This window comes from Nerophis ophidion, linkage group LG05, assembly GCF_033978795.1.
Source record: "Nerophis ophidion isolate RoL-2023_Sa linkage group LG05, RoL_Noph_v1.0, whole genome shotgun sequence".
Lineage (NCBI taxonomy): Eukaryota > Metazoa > Chordata > Actinopteri > Syngnathiformes > Syngnathidae > Nerophis > Nerophis ophidion.
In genome coordinates, this window is record NC_084615.1 from 35,370,548 (window position 1) to 35,390,198 (window position 19,651).

At 43.2% G+C, this 19,651-nt stretch overlaps 3 protein-coding genes across 14 annotated transcripts in view; 1 reads left to right on the forward strand and 2 right to left on the reverse strand.

Annotated features, from left to right (window-relative positions):
* LOC133552993 (cAMP-specific 3',5'-cyclic phosphodiesterase 7B-like) overlaps positions 1–2,007 on the reverse strand; it is a 135,822-nt gene extending 133,815 nt beyond the window's left edge. Inside the window, exons 1-2 of one of the 3 annotated variants that reach the window (XM_061900694.1) lie at positions 1,835–2,007; positions 1,500–1,553 (exon numbers count right to left, since the gene is read on the reverse strand). The gene's annotated coding sequence lies outside the window, so the exon portion shown is untranslated. Of the gene's footprint in view, positions 1–1,499; positions 1,617–1,834 lie in introns of those variants that run through there. The other 2 variants (XM_061900693.1, XM_061900695.1) reach the window with 2 other exon arrangements.
* A 2,816-nt stretch (positions 2,008–4,823) lies between these two features.
* The window catches only part of armc1l (armadillo repeat containing 1, like), a 30,555-nt gene continuing 15,727 nt past the window's right edge, over positions 4,824–19,651 (forward strand). Inside the window, exons 1-4 of one of the 3 annotated variants that reach the window (XR_009806813.1) lie at positions 4,824–4,979; positions 5,079–5,171; positions 5,545–5,619; positions 5,714–6,221. The gene's annotated coding sequence lies outside the window, so the exon portion shown is untranslated. Of the gene's footprint in view, positions 4,980–5,078; positions 5,172–5,544; positions 5,620–5,713; positions 6,222–19,651 lie in introns of those variants that run through there. The other 2 variants (XR_009806812.1, XM_061900714.1) reach the window with 2 other exon arrangements.
* mtfr2 (mitochondrial fission regulator 2) overlaps positions 5,450–19,651 on the reverse strand; it is a 36,074-nt gene continuing 21,872 nt past the window's right edge. For 4 of the 8 annotated variants that reach the window (XM_061900712.1, XM_061900710.1, XM_061900706.1 and 1 more), the window contains exon 8: positions 19,297–19,603. In XM_061900712.1, coding sequence (XP_061756696.1) covers positions 19,422–19,603 — 182 coding nt within the window. In that variant the 3' untranslated portion in view covers positions 19,297–19,421. Of the gene's footprint in view, positions 6,806–19,283; positions 19,604–19,651 lie in introns of those variants that run through there. The other 4 variants (XM_061900709.1, XM_061900707.1, XM_061900713.1 and 1 more) reach the window with 3 other exon arrangements.

Below are 19,651 nucleotides of genomic sequence, written 5' to 3' on the forward strand. Positions count from 1 at the left end.
GCCAGCCACTGCGTGTAGGCAATGAATCCATCCAATTTCTACCGCTTATTCCCTTTGGGGTCGCGGGGGTCGCTGGTGCTTATCTCAGGTACAGACGGGCAGGAAGGTGGAGTACACCTTGGACAAGTCGCCAACTAAACGCAGTAGGCAAGGAATACGTCTATCCATCCATTTCCTACCGCTTATTCCCTTTGAGGTCCCGGGGGGCGCTGGTGCCTATCTCAGCTACAATCAGGCGGAAGGCGGGGTACACCCTGGACAAGTCGCCAACTCATCGCAGGCAACAAATACTTGTAATATTTTATTGATATTCTTACATTAATGTGTATTGTTGTATTTAATATATGTCCTGTGTTTTATTTAGATATAATCTTGGACATCAAATTAAAATCTTTCAATGATCCTGAAAAATTGGTAGAGTAGAAAGCACCAGTCCGCATTGCCGGCAGTAAGTCGGACACGTTTCCAGTGAGGGTTGGACTCCGCCAAGGCTGTCCTTTGTCACCGATTCTGTTCATAACTTTTATGGACAGAATTTCTAGGCGCAGCCAAGGCGTTGAGGGGTTCCGGTTTGGTGGCCACGGGATTAGGTCTCTGCTTTTTGCAGATGATGTAGTCCTGATAGCTTCATCTGGCCGGGATCTTCAGCTCTCACTGGATCGGTTCGCAGCCGAGTGTGAAGCGACCGGAATGAGAATCAGCACCTCCAAGTCCGAGTCCATGGTTCTCGCCCGGAAAAGGGTGGAGTGCCATCTCCGGGTTGGGGAGGAGACCCTGCCCCAAGTGGAGGAGTTCAAGTACCTAGGAGTCTTGTTCACGAGTGGGGGAAGAGTGGATCGTGAGATCGACAGGCGGATCGGTGCGGCGTCTTCAGTAATGCGGACGTTGTATCGATCCGTTGTGGTGAAGAAGGAGCTGAGCCGGAAGGCAAAGCTCTCAATTTACCGGTCGATCTACGTTCCCATCCTCACCTATGGTCATGAGCTTTGGGTCATGACCGAAAGGATAAGATCACGGGTACAAGCGGCCGAAATGAGTTTCCTCCGCCGGGTGGCGGGTCTCTCCCTTAGAGATAGGGTGAGAAGCTCTGCCATCCGGGAGGAACTCAAAGTAAAGCCGCTGCTCCTCCTCATCGAGAGGAGCCAGATGAAGTGGTTCGGGCATCTGGTCAGGATGCCACCCGAACGCCTCCCTAGGGATGTGTTTAGGGCACGTCCAGCTGGTAGGAGGCCACGGGGAAGACCCAGGACACGTTGGGAAGACTATGTCTCCCGGCTGGCCTGGGAACGCCTCGGGATCCCCCGGGAAGAGCTAGACGAAGTGGCTGGAGATAGGGAACCCTGCTTAGGCTGCTGCCCCCGCGACCCGACCTCGGATAAGCGGAAGATGATGGATGGATGGATGGATGAAAGCACCAGTATCGGACTTCATTGTCCATAAATCCACGTGCTTATTGCGCATGCGTAAAAAGATAACGCAAACAAACAAAGTGAACTTACCTGCGGTATTAGCTTATTTTTAAAAATCCTAACGGTCGAATCCAACGTAAAACTCTGTGAACAGAAAAGCCACATTTTTCAAAATGTTTTCCAAATCCACTTCCGGCTGTCACGCGTGACCAAAGCAGACGCGACATCATAAAGGCACGTCAAACGCGGAAGAAGACTGACAAAAAGAAACAGCCTTCGATTAGTTTTAAGTATATTAGAAGACTCCACATGCGCACAAATAAGCATCAGTGTCCCAAGAAAGACAAGATATAGACAAACAGGCGACGTCAGGGACAAAAGGGAGCCATTCAGAGACATGAACTTCCATTAAAGACAATGCTTACCGAGCTGGCTGACTCTGGGTTGATTATTGGAAAAAAAAAAAAACACATTCAAACACATCCTTTCCCCCATCTTAAAACAACGTATCATGCCCTAAGCTGCGTACTTTATGTACTTGCATTGTAAACTTCCATTGATAATAGTGCATTCATGAATCCATATGTCACATGTACCTCTTACGCCCCCTATTGTGCAATTTGAGAAACTACAGCAAGGGAAGTGCGTATGCGCAAACACATGGCGCAGGCCTATCCTGTTTGTTCCATCCATTTATCAATTTTCTACCGCTTGTCCTTACCAAAATGTCTGAAAATGTACACAGTATTCATCATAGCGTTAAGGCATATTTTAAGTCATTTATGAAAACATAACAGACCTACACTTGTAAAGATCCTCTGTATGACAGGACTTATTTGATGTTTAAGCACATCCTGCAAAAACACTGAAGATTGTCTACATCAGTACTTAACTATTTTCTGTTATGCAGCCATAGGCAGGAGAAAGCCTTTTGCCGCCCCCCCACCCCTATATCCGCTGTGACTATAAAAAGTATAATTTGTCAATACAAATTGTTTTAAGTACACCTCTGCATAACATTGTGTCCTTATTAGCATTAAAGAAAAAAAATGTATTCATTTACAGCAATAAATCATTTCAATAACATTATTTGTTAGTCTGTAACAGAAAATATTTAAAGTGGATCAAATTTAAACTATAAACATTTTAGACCAAATTGAACCATTTGATACAGAAAAATAAAATTAAATGAACTCAATAATAAATTCAAATTGAGCCGCAAACTCTGGAGCACAATATACACTTTATTGCAAAAAGTATTTGGCCGCCTGCCTTGACTCACCTTTGAACTTGAAGATCACTAGGCCACCTACTCAGTGGCCTGGTGGTTAGAGTGTCCGCCCTGAGATTGGTAGGTTGGGAGTTCAAACCCCGGCCGAGTCATACCAAAGACTATAAAAAATGGGACCCATTGCCTCCCTGCTTGGCACTCAGCATCAAGGGTTAAATTGGGGGTTAAATCACCATAAATGATTTGTAGGCACGGCACCGCTGCTGCCCACTGCTCCCCTCACTTCCCAGGGGGTGATCAAGGAGATGGGTCAAATGCAGAGGACAAATTTCACCACACCTAGTGTGTGTGTGCAGGGGCGCCGCTAGGGATTTTGGGCCCCATGAAAATAATCTTTACAGGGCCCCCAACACATAATTTCCTCATCATTAGGGGCCTCTCTGGGCCACCCTACATCATGGGCCCCTAGAATCAGTTTCCTTTACCCCCCCCCTTTTCGGCGCCCCTGTGTGTGTGACAATCATTGCTACTTTAACTTTGACTTAAATTCCATCCCTTTCCTAATCCATAGGGTTCAATATGAAGTTGGTCCACCTTTTGGAGCTATTACAGCTTCAACTCTTCTGGGAAGGCTGTCCACAAGGTTGCGGAGTGTGCTTATAGGAATTTTCTACCATTCTTCCAAAAGAAGAAGGCCTGGCTCTCAGTCTCCGTTCTAATTCATCCCAAAGGTGTTCCTGTGGGTTCACGTCAGGACTCTGTGCAGGCCAGTCAAGACCTATATGCACTATTTGCTGACTTATTTGCACTACGCGCTTCAGCATCTGCAGACCCCTCTCTCTGTCAGTTTATGAGTTGCTGTTGTTAACAAACTTTTCCATTTTCTTTTATAATAAAGGCTACAATTGACTTTGGAATATTTAGGAGCGAGGAAATTCCACAAGTGGATTTGTTGCACAGGTGGCATCCTATGACAGTTCCATGCTGGAAATCACTGAGCTCCTGAGAGCGGCCCATTCTTTCACAAATGTTTGTAGAACGTCTCCATGCCTAAGTGCTTGATATTATACACCTGTGGCCGGGCCAAGTGATTAGAACACCCGATTCTCGTCATTTGGATGGGGGGCCAAATACTTTTGGCAATTTAATGTATAAAACATTTTAGGCTACCAAAAAAAATGAATAAAACAATGTGTGCTGATTTTATTTTTTTATCAAAATACTGCTGGATTAGTGGCTTCATACAACGAGCATTGTTTTGTAGGGCATACAGCTTTTCGAAGCGAGGTTTGAAGCATGATACTGATAAAGCATGTTCCCCAGGGTCATGCAACATCCACGCCGCACCCCCTCCTCGCCCCCATTTTTTAAGAAGAACTGCTCTCAACAGGCTCCAGCAACCCCAACCTTTTTTCAGTGATTTTTTAATTCAAGTACCCCCTAATCAGAGCAAAGAATTTTTGATTGAAAAAAAGAGAAAAAGAAGTAAAATACAGCACTATGTCATCAGATTCTGATTTATTAAATTGTATAAAAGTGCAAAATATTGCTCATTTGTAGTGGTCTTTCTTGAACTATTTGGAAAAAAAGATATACAAATAACTAAAAACTTGTTGAAAAATAAACAAGTGATTCATTTATCAATAAATATTTCTATCAATCAATGTTATTTATATAGCCCTAAATCACAAGTGTCTCAAAGGGCTGCACACATTTCTACACATAGAAGTAATCATCAACTTAAAGTCCCCTCTGTGGGAATTGTAATAGAGATCCATCTGGATTCATGAATTTAATTCTAAACATTTCTTCACAAAAAAAGAAATCTTTAACATCAATATTTATGGAACATGTCCACAAAAACTTTAGCTGTCAACACTGAATATTGCATTGTTGCATTTCTTTTCACAGTTTATGAACTTACATTCATATTTTGTTGAAGTATTATTCAATAAATATATTTATGAAGGATTTTTGAATTGTTGCTATTTTTAGAATATTTAAAAAAAATCTTGCACCCCTTGGGATACCTTCAAGTACCCCCAGGGGGAAGGTTACCCCCATTTGAGAACCACTGCAGTAGAAAATGGATGGGTGGATGCTTTACATACAGGAGCACTCAGCTGTTTACGGTTAGAATATTTCTAAAGATAAAGTTCACATGAATGTTCAACTGGATTGCCGGAGCAGGTTATTCCGGATGACTTTTTGGGCTTGCCAGGAAGTTGACAATAAAACAAGAGGAGATCATTCTCAATAAAACACAGTCGGGCTCTTGGTAGATTTTGGCGGACAAGACACGGCTGAAGAGGAAAAAAATGACCTTGGGTCACTCACAGGTGGGATGGGCGGTACATACCGCCGGTACATAGCAGTAATTACAGAAGTGAGATTGCATTTCGCAGCAGTTAAGGAAGTCTCTTGTTGTGAAATTATAGTTCACCAAACGAACAAGAAGGAAACAGAGGATTTGACTTTCTTCATTGGAGACCGTGCTTAAGTGACATGAAGAGAAGGTTACAGACAAAGAGGTATGTCTTTTTGTTTATTGCTAGTTATTTTCCGAGGCTGTTTATTTGCTGACAAATTGAATGTGTTATCAGGAAATAATATTTGGTTTTGTTGGGATAAAAATGATAAATTTCCTTTAAAATGTGTAAAGTGGTATGAACGCTACCTGTAACATATGTCCCTACTATCACGTGATGCATAAAACCAAAATGGCGCTGAAGATGGTCCACATTGCAGCCAATGTAAGTTTGTTTCACTTGTTTAGAATCGGAAAGGGTTACATTTTTGGTGCTAACAATCAAATATTTCTTGAGTAAACCACCACTGCCGTCGTCGAGCCTTGTTAGTCACATTCCTTAAGTGTTCTGCATTTTGGGGTTTTGTCGTTCGCAGCTCTCTATCGATTGCGTGGATGAACCAAAGGGAAAACCTGCAGTTGTTATTTTTGACGATAAAACATTCCCATTGGTAAGGTTTGTTTTTTTTTGCCGACAAAGCGCTCGGAATCGACGCAATGGCGTTGGGGAATTTGATGGACTTTCTCTTTCTTTCCTTGTGCCAGCAGGTTGCAGAACCACACAAGCCGCTGCAGCTTTCCACTGAGTGTGTGGACGACCCGTTGGGACAAGTTGCAGTCATCGCAATTGGAGATAAAACATTCCCAATAGAGGGCTTTTGCCAACAAAGCGCTAAGAATTGGAATGAACGCCATTCCATGGAAAATTAAGGACACTCTTTTTGATGAACTTTGTCCAGCGAGGATCAAACATAATTTATATTATTTTATTGTAGGGCGTACCCTACCTTCCGTCCGAGTGCAGCTAGGATAGGCTACAGCGCCCCGCGACTCCTTGAAAAACAAGAAATGGATAGATGAATGTTGTAAAACCTGCACAAAGACTTCAAAATGACTGAATATTTCAATTAAAGTTTTGTGTAGAATGTTGTAGCAGTGGTTCTCAACCTTTTTTCAGTGATGTACCCCCTGTGAACGTTTTTTTAATTCAAGTACCCCCTAGTCAGAGCAAAGCATTTTTGGTTGAAAAAAAGAGATAAAGAAGTAAAATACAGCACTATGTCATCAGTTTCTGATTTATTAAATTGTATAACAGTGCAAAATATTGCTCATTTGTAGTGGTCTTTCTTGAGCTATATGGAAAAATAGATATACAAATAACTAAAAACTTGTTGAAAAATAAACAAGTGATTCAATTATAAATAAAGATTTGTACACATAGAAGCAATCATCAACTTAAAAGTGCCCTCTTTGGGGATTGTAATAGAGATCCATCTGGATTCAAGAACTTAATTCTAAAAAATGTATTCACAAAAAAAGAAATCTTTAACATAAATTTTTATGGAACATGTCCACAAAAATAATATTGCATTGTTGCATTTCTTTTCACAGTTTATGAACTTACATTCTTTTTTTGTTGAAGTATTATTCAATAAATATATTTATAAAGGATTTTTTAATTATTGCTATTTTTAGAATATTCAAAAAAAATCTCACGTACCCCTTGGCATACCTTCAAGCACCCCCAGGGGTACACGTACCCCCATTTGAGAACCACTGTTGTAGAGTCATTGCTTTCTGTTATTACGAATGCAACTGAGAGGGAGTGACCGCAACACATTCAGCCATGCAGAGCCCCTGAAATGCAAAGAATGGACATATAAGATTTTAAAATATATATACATTTTAAAAGGTAAGCTATTTGAACAAAGGCCTTTACATTATTTGCAAAAATGCATTTTTTAAATGTGTATTCATGTAAAAAAAAAAAAGAGATGTTTGTTTCAAGAGAGGAAAGAATGCACTTTTAAAGTGTGTATTTTAAAGCGATTATTCATCCTCTCCTTAAAAGACCTAACCTCGATCCTGACCTCGTGGTAAACTACCGACCGGTGTCTCAACTTCCCTTTATTTCGAAAATCCTTGAAAAAATTGTTGCAGAGTAGCTAAATGAACACTTAGCGTCTAACAATCTATGTGAAACCCTTCAATCCGGTTTCAGGGCAAATCACTCGACTGAGACAGCCCTCGCAAAAATTACTAATGATTTGTTGTTAACGATGGATTCTGATGCGTCATCTATATTGCTGCTCCCCGATCTTAGCGCTGCTTTCGATACCATCTGTCATAATATTTTAGTAGAGCGTATCAAAACACGTATTGGTATGTCAGACTTAGCCCTGTCCTGGTTTAACTCTTATCTTACTGACAGGATGCAGTGCTTCTCCCATAACAATGTGACCTCGGACTATGTTAAGGTAACGTGTAGAGTTCCCCAGGGTTCGGTTCTTGGCCCTGCACTCTTCAGCATCGACATGCTGCCGCTAGGTGTTAATACGGTGTTAGCTTTCACGGTGTTAGCAAATACGGTGTTAGCTTTCACTGTTATGCTGATGACACCAAACTCTACATGCCCCTAAAGCTGACCAACACGCCGGATTGTAGTCAGCTGGAGGCGTGTCTGAATGAAATTAAACAATGGATGTCCGCTAACTTTTTGCAACTAAATGTCAAGAAAACACAAATGCTGATTATCGGTCCTGCTAGACACCGACCTCTATTTAATAATACAACTTTAACATTTGAACACCAAACAAATAAACAAGGACACTGTAAAGAATCTGGGTATTATCTTCGACCCAACTCTCTCCTTTGAGTAACACATTAAGAGTGTTACTAAAACGGCCTTCTTTCTTCTCCGTAATATCGCTAAAATTCTCTCCATTTTGTCCACTAGCGATGCTGAGATCATTATCCATGCGTTTGTTACGTCTCGTCTCGACTACTGTAACGTATTATTTTCGGGTCTCCCAATGTTTAGCATTAAAAGATTACAGTTGGTACAAAATGCGGCTGCAAAACTTTTGACAAGAACAAGAAAGTTTGATCATATTACGCCTATACTGTATATCCCTTTAAATACCTATATACCTATATATACATACCTATACAGGCTCCCCTGCACTGGCTTCCTGTGCACTTAAGATTTGACTTTAATTTTTACTACTTACATATAAATACAAACCCTGTTTCCATATGAGTTGGGAAATTGTGTTAGATGTAAATATAAACGGAATCATTTTCAACCTATATTCAGTTGATTATGCTACAAAGACATATTTGATGTTCAAACTGATAAACATTTTATTTTTGCAAATAATCATTAACTTTAGAATTTGATGCCAGCAAAACGTGACAAAGAAGTTGGGAAGGGTGGCAATAAATACTGATAAAGTTGAGGAATGCTCATCAAACACTTATTTAGAACATCCCACAGGTGTGCAGGCTAATTGGGAACAGGTGGGTGCCATGATTGTGTATAAAAACATCTTCCCAAAAAATGCTCAGTCTTTCACATGAAAGGATGGGGCGAGGTACACCCCTTTTTGCACAACTGCGTGAGCAAATAGTCAAACAGTTTAAGAACTTTTCTTAAAAGTGCAATTGCAAGAAATTTTGGGATTTCAACATCTACGGTCCATAATATCATCAAAAGGTTCAGAGAATCTGGAGAAGTCACTCGACGTAAGCGGCATGGCCGGAAACCAACATTGAATGACCGTGACCTTCGATCCAGCAGATGGCACTGTATCAAAAGCCGACAACAATCTCTAAAGGATATCATCACATGGGCTCAGGAACACTTCAGAAAATCACTGTCACTAAATACAGTTCGTCGCTACATCTGTAAGTGCAAGATAAAGCTCTACTATGCAAAGCGAAAGCCATTTATCAACAACATCCAGAAACGCTGCCGGCTTCTCTGGGCCCGAGATCATCTAAGGTGGACTGATGCAAAGTGGAAAAGTGTTCTGTGGTCTGACGAGTCCACATTTCAAATTGTTTTCGGAAATATTCGACATCGTGTCATCCGGACCAAAGGGGAAGCGAACCATCCAGACTGTTATCGATGCAAAGTTCTAAACCCAGCATTTGTGATGGTATGGGGGAGCGTTAAGTGCCCAAGGCATGGGTAACGTACACATTTGGGACGGCGTGGCAAAGTTGGCAGAGTAGTTGTGCCAGCAATCCGAGGGTTACTTGTTCAATCCCCACATTCTACCATCCTAATCACGTCCGTTGTGTCTTTGGGCAAGACAGTTCACCCTTGCTCCTGATGGGTCCTGGTGAGCGCCTTGCATGGCAGCTCCCATCATCAGTGTGTGAATGCGTGCGTGAATGGGTAAATGTGGAAATACTGTCAATGCGCTTTGGCCTCCTAAAAAAGGGGTAGAAAAGCATTATACAAGTACAACCCATTTACAATTTACCATCTGTGAAGGCACCATTAATGCTGAAGGGTACATACTGGTTTTGGAACAACATATGCTGCCATCTAAGCGCCGTCTTTTTCAGGGACGCTCCGCTTATTTCAGCAAGACAATGAATGCCAAGCCACATTCAGCACGTGTTACAACAGTGTGGCTTCGTAAAAAAAGAGTGCGGGTACTTTCCTGGCCCGCCTGCAGTGCACACCTGTCTTCCATCGAAAATGTGTGGCGCATTATCCATCCATCCATCCATCATCTTCCGCTTATCCGAGGTCGGGTCGCGGGGGCAGCAGCCTAAGCAGGGAAGCCCAGACTTCCCTATCTCCAGCCACTTCGTCTAGCTCTTCCCGGGGGATCCCGAGGCGTTCCCAGGCCAGCCGGGAGACATAGTCTTTCCAACGTGTCCTGGGTCTTCCCCGTGGCCTCCTACCAGCTGGACGTGCCCTAAACACATCCCTAGGGAGGCGTTCGGGTGGCATCCTGACCAGATGCCCGAACCACCTCATCTGGCTCCTCTCGATGTGGAGGAGCAGCGGCTTTACGTTGAGCTCCTCCCGGATGGCAGAGCTTCTCACCCTATCTCTAAGGGAGAGCCCCGCCACCCGGCGGAGGAAACTCATTTCAGCCGCTTGTACCCGTGATCTTATCCTTTCGGTCATGACCCAAAGCTCATGACCATAGGTGAGGATGGGAACGTAGATCGACCGGTAAATTGAGAGCTTTGCCTTCCGGCTCAGCTCCTTCTTCACCACAACGGATCGATACAACGTCCGCATTACTGAAGACGCCGCACCGATCCGCCTGTCGATCTCACGATCCACTCTTCCCCCACTCGTGAACAAGACTCCTAGGTACTTGAACTCCTCCACTTGGGGCAGGGTCTCCTCCCCAACCCGGAGATGGCACTCCACCCTTTTCCGGGCGAGAACCATGGACTCGGACTTGGAGGTGCTGATTCTCATTCCGGTCGCTTCACACTCGGCTGCGAACCGATCCAGCGAGAACTGAAGATCCCGGCCAGATGAAGCCATCAGGACTACATCATCTGCAAAAAGCAGAGACCTAATCCCGTGGCCACCAAACCGGAACCCCTCAACGCCTTGACTGCGCCTAGAAATTCTGTCCATAAAAGTTATGAACAGAATCGGTGACAAAGGACAGCCTTGGCGGAGTCCAACCTTCACTGGAAACGTGTCCGACTTACTGCCAGCAATGCGGACCAAGCTCTGACACTGATCATACAGGGAGCGGACTGCCACAATAAGACATTCCGATACCCCATACTCTCTGAGCACTCCCCACAGGACTTCCCGAGGGACACGGTCGAATGCCTTCTCCAAGTCCACAAAGCACATGTAGACTGGTTGGGCAAACTCCCATGCACCCTCAAGAACCCTGCCGAGAGTATAGAGCTGGTCCACAGTTCCACGACCAGGACGAAAACCACACTGTTCCTCCTGAATCCGAGGTTCGACTATCCGGCGAAGCCTCCTCTCCAGTACACCTGAATAAACCTTTCCGGGAAGGCTGAGGAGTGTGATCCCACGATAGTTGGAACACACCCTCCGGTCCCCCTTCTTAAAGAGAGGGACCACCACCCCGGTCTGCCAATCCAGAGGTACCGCCCTCGATGTCCACGCGATGCTGCAGAGTCTTGTCAACCAAGACAGCCCCACAGCATCCAGAGCCTTAAGGAACTCCGGGCGGATCTCATCCACCCCCGGGGCCTTGCCGCCGAGGAGCTTTTTAACTACCTCAGCGACCTCAGCCCCAGAAATAGGAGAGTCCACTACAGATTCCCCAGGCACCGCTTCCTCAAAGAAAGACGTGTTGGTGGGATTGAGGAGGTCTTCGAAGTATTCCCTCCACCGATCCACAACATCCGCAGTCGAAGTCAGCAGAACACCATCCGCACCATACACGGTGTTGATAGTGCACTGCTTCCCCTTCCTGAGGCGCCGTATGGTGGTCCAGAATCGCTTCGAAGCCGTCCGGAAGTCGTTTTCCATGGCTTCCCCGAACTCTTCCCATGTCCGAGTTTTTGCCTCCGCGACCGCTAAAGCTGCACACCGCTTGGCCCGTCGGTACCCGTCCACTGCCTTACAACAGTGTGGCTTCGTAAAAAAAGAGTGCGGGTACTTTCCTGGCCCGCCTGCAGTGCACACCTGTCTTCCATCGAAAATGTGTGGCGCATTATGAAGCGTAAAATACGACAGCGGAGACCCCGGACTGTTGAACGACTGAAGCTCTACATAAAACAAGAATGGAAAAGAATTCCAATTTCAAAGCTTCAACAAATAGTTTCCCCAGTTCCGAAACGTTTGAGTGTTGTTAAAAGAAAAGGTGATGTAACACAGTGGTGAACATGCCCTTTCCCAACTACTTTGGCACGTGTTGCAGCAATGAAATTCGAAATTGTTATTTGCAAAAAAAAAAAAAGATTAGTTTGAACATCAAATATCTTGTCTTTGTAGCGCATTCTATTGAATATGGGTTGAAAATGGGTTTTTTTTTTTTCAAAGATGGCGCTGCTGTAGTGGCTGCTGTAGGCAGGAGCTCTGTGCTCTTGTGTCATCCTTTTGTGTTTCCCTCTTGTTTTCATGTGTTATTATATTTTTTTGCATTTTGGTCCGGGACCCTTTGGGACTGTGTGACAAGGGGTGTCACTTTCGTGACCTCTGTGGTGCTTTTTTTGTGGACTTCTGGATCTGCCTCCCGGGAGCCTTTTGGCCATGGAGACCAGCTGCTGGGTCTCTGCTACACCAGAGTCTGTTTGGAGGGACTGGAGGAGATGCGGATGAGGGGACAGGGCTGCGGAGCTAGCACTGAGCGCTGGGACGGAGAGGCTTCGCGGTGTCTTGGCAGGGTGAGCAGGTGTCGGACACCTCAGTCACCTTGGACGTATCTTCGTTCATCCATGCGGACTGGACACTGGCCGAGAGTGGAGTCGGTTGTCTTGGTTGCTTTGTTGGGTCTGCTTCTCTCTGGCCATGCTCCCTCCTCCCCAGCGGACGATGGCGTGGAACACCGCAGAGGCCACCACAGTGGATATGTTTCTTTTACTTTTACTTTTTATTCATAGCTGTATGTAGAAGTGTCTGGTTGTATCTGCTGCTTTAATGTCTTTAATGTCCTATGTGTTCTTTGATGTTTCCCTCTTACACACATGGAAGAGGGACGTGTTCTATGGCTATGAGTTGTTGTTTTTTTCCCTTGGCCTCAGTCTGCACCCCCACTCCAGGGCCTAGGCTAAGACCGATTTTTTATTTTATTTTAATCTTCTATTTTTTTCTCCCCCCGTTTACCTGTATGTCATCTTTTTTGTAAGGGGCGCTGGAAGCCGGCAGACCCGTCAGCGATCCCGTTCGGTCTCCCTGTAATGTTTGTCTGATCTTGAATGGGATTGTGCTGAAAATTGTAATTTTCCTGAAGGAACTCTCCTGACAGAATAAATAAAGTACTATCTATCTGAAAAGGATTTGCAAATCATTGTATGCTGTTTTTATTTACATCTAACACAATTTCGGGATGAGGTGGAGAAGCTGTGCAAAGTCAACAACCTGGCCCTGAACACCTCCAAGACCAAGGAGCTGGTCATAGACTTCAGGAGGAAAAAAACGGACATCCTGCCCCTGATCATCAGTGGTGACTGTGTGGAGAGGGTCTCCGACTTCCGCTCCCTGGGAGTCCACCTGGCCAACGACCTATCCTGGAGCACCAACACCACGGCTACCATCAAGAAGGCACACCAGAGACTGCACTTCCTGAGAATACTCAGGAACAACCACCTCTCACAGGAACTGCTGGTGTCCTTCTACCGGTGCTCCATTGAGAGCATCCTGACCTACTGCATCTGCGTGTGGTTCAGCAGCTGCACGGCCGTAGAGAGAACGGCGCTCCAGAGAGTCATAAAGACCGCCCAGAAGTTAATCGGATGCCCCCTCCCCCCCCTGGCTGACCTGTACAGCTCCCGCTGTCTCAGGAAAGCACAGAGCATCCTGAAAGACCCATTCCACCCCGGGCACAGCCACCTGGAACTGCTACCCTCAGGCAGACGCTACAGGGTGCTAAAAGCGAGCACCAATAGACTAAAAAAGAGCTTTTACCCAAGAGCCATAGTAGCACTAAACAGGCACTGAGTGAGCACAATATGTCCATCATGTCCTCATGTGTAATGTTTAAATGTTTTTCTATTTTTTTGGACTACAATGTGAAATAATGTTTTATGTATGTATACATAGATACATCTGTCATCTCTATCTTTTTTTATTTATTTATTTTTTAATTTATACTACCATATTGTATATGCACCTTAGGAGGAGCTGCTCCAATTTCGTTGTTCTTTGAACCTGTTCATTGCAATAATGACAATAAAACTCTATTCTATTCTATTCTAATTTCCAAACTCATATGGAAACGGGGTTTGAACTAGACGGTCTAGCTCCAGCCTATCTTGCTGATTGTATTGTACCAAATGTACAGGCAAGTAATCTGCGTTCTAAGAACTCCGGCTTATTAGTGATTCCCAGAGCCCAAAAAAAGTGGTTAAGAGTCAAGTATTTCGTGGCACAGTGGAAGAGTGGCCGTGCGTAACCCGAGGGTCCCTGGTTCAATCCCCGCCTAGTACCAACCTCGTCACGTCCGTTGTGTCCTGAGCAAGACACTTCACCCTTGCTCCTGATGGGTGCCGGTTAGCGCCTTGCATGGCAGCTCCCTCCATCAGTGTGTGAATGTGTGTGTGAATGGGGAAGTAGTGTCAAAGCGACCTTGAAGGTAGAAAAGCGCTATACAAGTACAACCCATTTATCATATATATATATATATATATATATATATATATATATATATACTCTATATCATTTATATATATATATACACATATATAAGAAATACTTGACTTTCAGTGAATTGTAGCTATATATATATATATATATATATATATATATATATATATATATATATATATACAGTGGGGCAAAACAATATTTAGTCAGCCACCGATTGTGTAAGTTCTCCCACTTAAAATGAGGACAGAGGTCTGTAATTTTCATCATAGGTACACTTCAACTGTGAGAGACAGAATGTGAAAAAAAAAATCCAGGAATTGAAATTGTAGGAATGTGGGTGCCGTTATCTGACCTAATCAAATCTTTGCACTCTTATGTGCAAAGATGGTGCAGCACTTTACTTTGCTTTATGGATTTGTTAAGTCTCTTACAGTTAAAACTAATGAACCTAATGCCACACCCACCGGATGTTGTTGTTAGATTAAGTAATGTCATAGCAAAATGCCAGCATCAAATAAACAGAACCCAAAATTGCAAATCTAGTAGAATTAAAAAATAATACATCAAATCAGAATCAGAATCAGAAATACTTGATTAATCCCCGAGAGGAAATTAAAATTTTCAGCACAATCCCATTCAAACTCAAACAGTACAGGGAGAAAGAACAGGATCGCTAACGGGTCCGCCAACTTCCGGCGCCCCTTACAAAAAGGGTGAGATACAGCTAAACAATAAGGGCTGGGGCAATGGGGGTGAGAAAAAAAAAATCGGTCTAAGCCTGGGCCCCTGGAGAGGGGGTCCAGACTGAGGCCAAGGGAAAAAAAACAACTCATAGCCATAGCACACATCTCTATTGCATGTGTGTGAGAGGGAAACTTCAAATAACACAAAGGACATTAAAGACATTAAAAGAGCAGAGCTGATGCAACCAGCCACTTCTACACACAGCTATGAAAAAAATGTAAAAGAACATATACACTTTGGTGGCCTTTGCAGTGTTCCACGCCATCGTCTGCTGGGGTGGACGGAGACAGGAGCAGACCCAACAAAGCAACCAAGAAAGCCGACTCTACTCTCGGCCGCCCACTAACTTGACCAGTGTCCAGTCCGCATGGATGAGCGAGGATACGTCCAAGGAGACTGAGGTGTCCGATACCTGCTCATTCAGCCAAGACACTGTGAAGCCTGTCCGTCCCGGCGCTAAGTGCTAGCTCCGCAGCCCTGTCTCTCTATCCACATCTCATCCTGTCTCTCTAAACAGACTCTGGTGTGGCAGAGACCCAGCAGCTGGTTCCCATGGCCAAAAGGCTCCCGGGAGGCAGATCCAGAAGTCCACAAAAAAGCACTACAGAAGTCATGAAAGTGCCACCCTTTGTCACAAATAAAATAATTATAAACTAATTATAAATAAATAAAAAACTAAACCTGATTGATGTCAACAAAAGGTAAACACACAAACAACCTCCACCCTAACCCCATAACTATTGCAGAAGCATCCCTTCGAACAGGGTGCACACATCATCTCCCCAGCACAAGAAAAACCTTCACGCCTCTACTACTTTAAGCAGCTGTGAAAAAACAAACTGCATACTGTATAAGTGAAGTGCACCAAAGTAAACGTTCAAACAAAAAAAAAAGAAAAAAGGCCAAAAAGTTACAGCTAATCAATTGCAAAGAGCTCTCGTATACAAACTGAAATAGTAGTAATTTTGACTAAACTGATAAAAGCAACCACAGCAATAAAAACGCTGTCTGAGCCAGGCAAAACAAAATCAACAAGTAAGGCAAAACACCCACAAACTCAAAACACTAGTCATGCTAACAAAAACAAGCCCAAAGCGAACCCAGTAGCAAAACTATCCGAGTGATGACATCTATTAAACAAGACAAGAAGCAGAGAATTAAACACAGACAATATTCAATTTGGCTCAGTGAGGACAAACGTGGACATCTTTACCCTTGTACAGTGTCACCACGCTCTGCCGAAAGATTGCACGCCTCCTTCTTTTATTTGAACCTTCCCTGACAACTTGGCAACAGCTACTTCTAAAGGGACAGGGTCGTAAACAGCCATCGCCTTTGATTACAAAATAGTTAAAAAGAAAGTCGGTTCAAAAAACGAGGTCGCAAAAGAGTTCAAAAAGATGTTCGTGTAAGAGTTCAAAAAAGCGGTGCCTAGAACTTGGGCAGATCCTACCTTCTCTCCGCTTTGTAGTCCTTGGGTTAAAAAAATATCTTTCTGTTGCTTACAATACATGAAAGAAACAGAAACTCCTTCATTTTGCCTTCCCCCCTACACAGTGGAGTTCTACAAGCCTTCCTCTTGGTAGGTTCAAAGACAGCTTTTGTTTTTTTGCCAGGAACTCATTTTAACACAAAAGTATTGTGATATTGTAGATAGAATTACTCTGAAAGTATCTTACGCTCCTGGGTTGTGCGGTCCTCAAAGGGGAACTGCACTTTTTGGGGAATTTTGCCTATCAGGCACAGTTATTATGAAAGACATGACGACAGATTTTTTTTTTCATGCGTTGAAACTCGCGAATAAACGTAAATAAAAGTCAGCCTACAGCGGAGCCAATGGGAGGTTGTCGATTCCGCCCATAAACCCCAATAAATTACCAACCAAAAAGTGTCAACAATACTTAATTTACATTTCGCGACTTGAATATTAAGCAAGTATTAGTGATATTGTCATTTTACCCGCTAACACAGAAACTATTTATAGCGGCACCGTGTTTACAGGCTGGTGTTCCAATGTTGACCTGATATACTGGTCAGCTGCTTCCTCGTTTCCTTGCTTGTCAAACTTTATTCTAGATAATAAATAATGCCTATCTCCTGGATAGTGGAAGGATGAAAATGTATTCCGACAAGTTGGTACACTTTGACAGCCAATTTAGAATGGTGAGAACGACACGAAAATACGCTTTGTTTCACCCCCCTTTTCTTCTCGAGTATTTTAAGTCATTCTTCACCTAAATGGGAATATATGAACATCTTCAGTCAGCATCCTATTGACAGCAGACATTGTACAGTAAGTGATGATGTATTATGTTTGCTTGCAGTGAACAGGAATCAATGACGAAAAAAAAAAAATGTGAAGCGTTTTTGAAATTTGATGCGTATGTTTAAAATGATTAAAATACGTAAATATTAAATGTTATTGTAAATGTGCCTGTTACTGCATTACTTACAGTGTTTCCCACAGGTCAGGCATCTATTTGTGGAGGTGTGGTCGGAGAAGAACGCGGAGTTGGAATATAATTACAACACTTTATGTTCATATTTATATACATATTTACATATTTATATAATATGTAACTACAAGCTCCATTCACAGACAGTCCCATTACTTTTATGAGCAGTCAAGCGAGTCAAAAGCCGGAGGAAAAAAAAAAAAAAAGTTTATTTTTATTTTTTATTTGTGGCGGCCGTAATTCTTTCGTGGCGGTCCGCAACAAATAAATGACTGTGTGGGAAACCCTGACTTATACACTTACATTGTGTATATAAAACATTAATGGAGGTGTTTGGATGTTTTTAAGGGCTTTATAGGCAGAATAGAGCGGCCTCCATAGGCTCCATTATTTAGAATACATTAAAATAAACATCAGTCATCATGTCTTTTCATAATGATTGCGAATGATAGGCAAAATTCCCAAGAAAATGCAGTTCCCAGATTACAGGCCTTGACATCAGCGATCAGCAAGCAGGTTAGCCTCTTAGACTAAGTAAAGAGCAACTTTCATATTGATATTTTTCTCCACAAAGTTTGCCGCCTGTACTTAGTCCTCGAATCTGAGAGTCTGGCCAATGGATAAAGTGATCCGTAACGTCGCCAGGAAGTGAAGTCCAAACTTGGGACATAAATGTAGCTTTTTCCTTTATCACAAAGCAAAAGGCGGCTCGTTTCTGAGCTGAGGTAAAGTTGTGAAAAATCTAAATTATCTTGCCCACATGGGGTAGAGGAAATGCCTCAGTCACCCGTCATAAGATCTGGTTCCAGACTAGGAATAAATGCACTTGCACAACCAGCGAATGAGGAGGTTCCCCATCTTTAGGCATAGCGCGTAGTGTCCGGTGGGCACGATCCAACATAGGCCTGTTGTCGACCTTTAGCACATCCTGCAAGAACTAACGAGGCCCTCAGTCACAGCCCTCAGGGAGCCCCACCATTAGGACATTATTCCACCTCGAGCTGCCCTGCAGACCGTCACATTTTTTAGAGAGGAGATCTACAGCAGCAGTTATATTGTTGGCTCGCACTTCGTCAATCTTACAACTTCCATCTATCCATCCATTTTCTACCACTTGTCCCTTTCGAGTCAAAAAGCTCCATTTTGGTGGAAGGTGGGGTACACCCTGGACAAGTCGCCACCTCATCACAGGGCCAACACAGATAGACAGACAACATTCACACTCACATTCACACACTAGGGCTAATTTAGTGTTGCCAATCAACCTATCCCCTGGAGGGAACCCACGCAGTCAAGGGGACTTATGCTCCTAAAAAAGGACTGAGTCGACGACAGACTCCTCCGTGACATCTGGATCCGGAGAAGCACGAGGCTTAGTGTGGACTGGCTTGTCGGATTTCCCTCGACCAAATATCGCGGAATTCACAGGCACAATGACTAAAAAAAAAGGAACTGCGTAAGACAGGTTAGTAAAAAGTATTGTAGTGTTGATGGCTGGAGTTAGCTAAAGTGCCAATAAAAAGTAAAAAAAGGTCACATTTCCACAGAGCCCGCGTTACACGCCCTACACCGTCCACACACGAAAAGTATTATTTACTCTTTATTACTCATTTTCAGTTTTTCCATTACCTTTTAATTTTGGTACTCTATGTAAAACTGCACTACAACCACGTAATGTTCCTATTGGGGGAAAAAAAACTGTTTTTTTTTTTTTTTTTTACAAAATATGTATCATCAAAAGGTGTTTATTTGAGTGGAGGCCTGTATTTGCATAATTTCACTTTTAAAATCATTTGGGAAACACTAGAGATGTTCAAACACATTCATGTAAGAATTTTTAATCATATGAAGGCATTTTAAATAAAGAGTTAAAATGAAGATTTATTGGCATTTTACCCTGCAAACAAGTAACTATACTGTAACAATGTGTGTACCTGTAAATGTCGGTGTTGCTGTCAGCGTGATGTACGTAACTACAAAAAAAACTTTGTAAACACTAATAGCCATCACAATATGAACCGTTTTGAACTTTTATTCCAACACAGAACATCACAGTGGAATAAATAATAAAACTTTGATGTGTAAAATAAAAATCTGTTACAAGTAACATATCCATCCATCCATCCGTCCATCCATATCTGTACTGCTTATCCTCACGAGGCAGCAGACTGTGTCCCGCTTTAGAAAGAGTGTGTGTATTAATGTGTGCATCATGAGCGTGAATAA